Source organism: Parasteatoda tepidariorum, chromosome 7 (genome assembly GCF_043381705.1).
Source record: "Parasteatoda tepidariorum isolate YZ-2023 chromosome 7, CAS_Ptep_4.0, whole genome shotgun sequence".
NCBI classification, from domain to species: domain Eukaryota; kingdom Metazoa; phylum Arthropoda; class Arachnida; order Araneae; family Theridiidae; genus Parasteatoda; species Parasteatoda tepidariorum.
This window is the reverse complement of record NC_092210.1, coordinates 50,181,923-50,187,922: the sequence shown is the minus strand read 5'-3', so window position 1 is coordinate 50,187,922 and position 6,000 is coordinate 50,181,923. Positions and strand designations below refer to the sequence as shown.

The following is a 6,000-nucleotide window of genomic DNA, read 5'->3' as shown; positions in this document are numbered from 1 at the left end:
TTTTATTTTTTTTTAATGTAAGACAAATTTTATTTTTCAATACACATTATAAAAATTTTTTAATTTTTTTGTCACAAGCAAAACAGTGCTCACAAAAGTAGCACCTGTTAAAAAAGGCACAGCTTGTGTTGTGTGCTTACAATGTATCATTTGGCCAATAGCCTCGTATGTAAAATTACAATTATGCATGTAAGTTTGTATACATATATATTTATAAATGATATGATTTTAAGCACTTTCGGCATTTAACCAATCTTTGTCTTCAAATTCAAGAACTTTAAGAGTTGCCAATTAAATAACGGGATTCCATGTCATAACTTTGATTTGAGGTAAGCAATATATTTGACACAAGTGGGAGAAAAATTTTCCGATAACAATTGGAGAAAAAAAAATTAATTTACTGCGTCAAATTGATTTTTCAATGCACAATAACAAAATTTGCTTTAAAAAAAAAAGTTTTTAAAAGAAAAATGTAGACATTTTAACAAATAATTATTCAAACTTCAATTAATAATGTTAAAACGCAGTATGTTGATGGTGATATGTTTATCACTGATATTGTATGATGTATTTTAACATAGATAAATATTTTAAACTATTTTGTTATCAGAATATTCACAAAAATACCATTTATTCAAAAAAATACCAAATTCCCAAAATTCAATAATTTCATTTGGGAGTCCTGTATCACTCAAGCTTATTTTCAGTATAAAAATTTCTAATATCTTTTGAAACTTTCATTTTGACACTAAAATTGATCAATTAAAAACTGAACAAAAATATTTTTTTTCTCATTTAAATCTCGTCTTAAGTTTAGAATATAATTAAGCTCATATTAAGAGGAAAATTCAGAAATTATATTTAACTATGCATAAAGGCACAATAATTTAAGATCAAATATTCATGCACAGAAATGACACTAGAAAAAAGATTTTACAATACACCAAGAGTGGCAAAAGAAATTGTAAAATCTTTAATCCATTTGGGTCATGTGATCTTTTATACATACTTTTTTAAATTCCAAGAAAGCTATTTTATTTAACAGTTGCATAATAAAAAATTACATTTCAAATAGCCCTCAGATAAAAGCTGTACACAAAACTATCAAAGTTACTAAGCTAAATGTGGTCCGTCTTTGCAATTATTTTCTCCCTAATCTCATGAACAAGATGGTTTCTATATGAAAAAATTTATTAAAATATGTAGACACAAGAAATCTTATCTAGACTATTAATATGCAAAATACAGAAAAATATATATATATATTCAAGAAAATTAAAAAATACAAATACATCTGCAAATGGAATGTTACTTAACTATTTTGCAGATTAAAAAAAAAAAAAGAAAAATCAAAGTAACAATCATTAAATGCTATTAAAAATATATATTCTACAGCAATTTATATTTCAATTACAATATTAAAATCACATTATAGCAATTTGACTCAAAATGAATATTAATTCAAATATATTTACACACATTTGGTTCATTAATTAACAGATTAAATATGAAATGTCCATTAATAAACATTTTCATACAAATCGATACGAAAGTTGAGTTTCAGTCTTTAATAAGTCTCAGATAGATGTGGAAACATTAGTATCGAAAAAAGGATATAAAGAATTACAAGTGATCAGCTGCGCTAATAGCAGCAAGTAGCTACAGTGATCAAACAAAACAGGATTTAATAACGTGTATCGGCAGCCACGATCAGCAACAATTAATATACTTTCAGAAGCAACAATATGCATACAAAGCGCACACGCGAAAAGTATTTTACTAAGACAGTAATAAATGTGTATAGATAAAAGTTAATATGAAAGGAATAAACAGGCGGGTTTCTATCAAAGGATGAGGATTAAAAAAAATGATAGGATACTTTTATTTGTGCCTTTTTCAGAGAATTTGTAATTGTTTGCAAAAATACAGATCATTTTATATAAAAGACAATGTTATTAAAACCCATACCCAAGAAACAGATCCTTCACATTACAGGAAAGATCAGTAACAGTTCATGTCTGTGATACGAAGCAATAGAATAGGGAAATGACATCCATAACAGGAAAACAAATGAGGAAATGAGAAATAAGAGACAACAGTTATAATGTTGCTTAAAAACAATTAAAGGCGGAAAATCAAAAAATACAAACATATTCAGCAGAATATAAACAAGTCATTGCATATGTTCACGAAAATATTTTTACAACAGATTAATAATTTTTTTTTTTTTTTAATTATGTTACATGATCTTGATTTAGAATAGTAAGAAACAAAATTGAAGGGTTGATATGCAGCTCTTTCATAATCTGCTGAAAACTAAGTGAAATTAATTAATGAAATGCGATGTGAATGACTGTACATGTAATAAGTTCAGTTCTTGTGTACATTTGATGTTTACTGGTTGCTTCTATGTATCACAGACTGTACGAAACTACAAGTTAAGCTTCATATGGTTGACTTGGAAAATGATACTCTAAGATGACTTGCATCGCTTAGCTGGTAATTGTGCATTTTCTATAGAAGAGAAAAAAAGTTAGATACTGTATTTCTGAATTTTTATTTCAATTATAACTAGTTACACCAATATAAGATTCAATAATCAATGCTCAACAACAAAAACCTCAAAATGACTTTTTATTGTAAAAATTATTAAAAAAGGTGTATGAAAAAGTTACAAGCACTTCAAAAGCATTGTCTAACTAATAAATATGAACCTGATACTATATCTACTGAATTCTTTCAAATAACATTAAAAATGTTTAAAAAATAACAATGTTGATATTAATGCCACAAAAATTATAAAAAGTTCTGATGATTTTTCTTTTTCTATTCCTCAATTTTTCGATTATGAGATCAGGAATTAATAGTCTTTAACTTGGCATCAAAGAAATATTTAATACTCAAAAAAGATTTAAGTATTTAGAAAATTCAAATTCTTTAAAATGAAATAGATAAACAAATGAAAAAAAAGTCAAGCATTTTAGCCTTTATTTATGATAAAAAACAAGGACATAAATTTTAGCAAATTTAATTGCTACGAAATTAATTTTAATCCATTTAATTTGTGGGTGAGCTTCAGATAACACGATAAAAAAGATTCTACACAAGTGCACAAAGTAAGGCCTTAAGTGTATAGGCATCATGCATATTAGACCCATGATATAGATAATAAACAGCACATTGTTCCTAACAGCTTCATTAAACCCAATTTTTAGTTTACGATTATCAGTGGCTCAAGCATGGAGACAAACTAGACTTTTCATAGAACTAACCCAGAATCGCATTACAAGCAGTGAAAAATCACGAAAACCTCTCAGTTAGCCTGACAGCATGGGGATTCTAACCCATGATCTGAGGATATTTATTATGTTCACTGAGGATGTTTTACACATGCACTAAGTTTAGTGCAAGCTGGGAGCAGAAATTGTATCAACCAGACACTTCTGGGATTTAAACCTGGGTCGCCTCCATTGGGAGGTGAACACTTTATATCCTGAGCCGTCACGGCTCCCCTCTCTGGTATTATTATCATTATCATGATAAGCTCATTGAACTAATGCACAACTCAAATGATTATATTTCCCTTGGTCTATTAAAGTAATGAAAACCACGAACATCAAGTGTCTAAAAAATGTGCCTATTTCATAATCAAAGTGACATAACTATGCAATTTTTAATAAAATAAAAGTAATACAAAATTTGATAGTCAGCGAAAATGTTGGAACCCTTAAACAGTGCTTTAAAAGCAAGAGTTGATAAGAAAACAAAATCGTCATTATTGGAATTATGTTTCAAATAGAATCTTGCTTCAGAAATGTTAAAAACTTTAAAAAATAAATAAATAAATAACAGATTTTCTATTAATGTTTTTCTTTTCTTTGTGAGAACTACTTTTAATTTTAACTATTTAATTGAAGAACTTCGCAAATACAGAATATTAACAAGTTAACAGATACAAAGGTCAAAAGTTAAACATCTTTATATTTAAGTAATAAAAGGAGAAATTATCATGCACAAATAGTTAACAATAAAAGCTTTTAAAAATATAAATCGACCATACAAAACTTAAGACGTATTATTACACTCAGGTAGCGTTAACAAAGTTAAGTATTGTAAAATTTGATATTTAAGTAAGTTTTATTAATAATACGATAATAAGTTTTATGAAGAATACGAATAAGTTCTTCCTCAATACCTGCATTCATACTATTCATAGAAAAAAGATTTAATCAGTTTATGATAATTAAATTGAACTAAATATATTCGAAAATAAATAAAATGCTTGAGTGTTCTCCCATTTTGGCTATTCACTTGCATCAACATTAAATTTCAATATCAGTTTGAAATAAATATAGACTCGATATCTTTCTAATTATTGAAAAAATTAAACAGTGTATAAAGAGATATAATTAACTAAAAAGTAACTTGGAAACCTCTTGACTGCCACTAGTATTTATTTTCATACACTTAACCATCAATACCAGATGACTTAAGAGGATAACAATATATGCAAACTTATTTGAGATTTAAAAAAAAAAAAAAAAAAAAAAAAAAAAAAAAAAAAAAAAAACAGCACATTGAAAAAGCATCACAATATAGGCAAACTTACTATTAAAGCAATAACAGCTTCTTCCACAGACTCTAACTGTATTAGTGCCATCTTTCTGTCTTTCCTACAATTAAGATTTAAGAAGCTTAGAGGCATTTCATTAATTACAACAAGTTAAAAATATAATTTAACCAAATGAAGTTAAAACTGTCCACACTTAAAAAAAATAAAAAACACAACAGATGACACAGATCCACCTGCATGATGAAATTTTGTTATTTGTAGACTACAACAAATAATTGATTATCAAAAAAATGAAAGCATTTGGTTACTGATATGCAAAAAATGCTAAAGGAATATGTGTTAAGGGTCAAAATAAAATGCTTATACAAAAAAAACTTTCAAAGGGAAAATAGATTTTTTGGAAATTTATTATTCAACATTATTTCAAAAATTGATAACACTGTTACAGTTTTTATAGAAATTAAAGAAGTTTTAATGAATGTTATTTTTTTAGAAGCTCAAGGAATAATTTAATAATTGAGGAACATTCTTAGAAAATAATAAGTTGGCAACTATTAAGAAAATAAAAAGTATAAGGATATTAAAAAATAAATAAACTCACGGGAAAAACTTAAAACCAACAATGTTGCTTCCAGTCTCATCTGTAAAGGCTTGTCTAATTTGCTCTTCAGTCACACTTGGACTAAAAATAGGAAAAAAGTAAAATTTTGATGAAAATTCAGCTCTCTTCACAAGGTAACAAAGCACAGAATATAAGAATAAATTAAATTTTAATGAATGGAGCAATTATTTTAACAATTTGTATTTCTGTGCAAACCATTATTTATTTGAGCACCTAACGAAGATTTTTATGGAAGATGTCATCAATCAATTCAATAGCCTACAGTGCAATTTTGTGCAGCAAATTGTAAACACATATTCATTTTGATTGATACTTCGCAAGTTAAATAACATTGCTGCCACACATTAAAATAAATTTATAGGTAAAAAAAAATATTATAATTTATAGGTAAAAAAATAACAGTAACATTAGTATTAAAAATAAATATCAATATTTAATTGGGTAAATTTCAAATAAATTGAATTAACAAAAAGTGCATATTTGATTTGGTTTAAATTTAATTTGTTAAAAAAAATTATGAGAGCAGCAACAAAAACTGACATCTTTGGAGAGCTCAAAAATAAGTGTTGGTTCTCAGAAGTCAACATAACATTTTTATGCCTGATAATTTTACTCCTTTTATTTTATATTGTGCCCAATTGAATTCATAAAATGCAAACATTGAACTTTGGCTATACTAAGCCTATATATTTTTTCCGATTTCCAGAAAACGGGTTCTGTAGTGGTATGGAATCGATCACCTGGAATGATCGGGACCATCGCTATTCCGGATAACCGATTTTTCGGAAAGCAGTTTTTTTTAATT

At 26.8% G+C, this 6,000-nt stretch overlaps 1 protein-coding gene across 3 annotated transcripts in view; it reads right to left on the bottom strand.

Annotated features, from left to right (window-relative positions):
* Positions 1–6,000, bottom strand: part of LOC107453795 (polypyrimidine tract-binding protein 1 heph) — an 82,230-nt gene continuing 76,230 nt past the window's right edge. For all 3 annotated transcript variants that reach the window (XM_016070744.4, XM_043040731.2, XM_043040737.2), the window contains 3 exons: positions 5,175–5,255; positions 4,610–4,673; positions 1–2,514 (listed from right to left, as the gene is read on the bottom strand). In XM_016070744.4, coding sequence (XP_015926230.1) covers positions 2,446–2,514; positions 4,610–4,673; positions 5,175–5,255 — 214 coding nt within the window. In that variant the 3' untranslated portion in view covers positions 1–2,445. The remainder of the gene's footprint in view (positions 2,515–4,609; positions 4,674–5,174; positions 5,256–6,000) is intronic.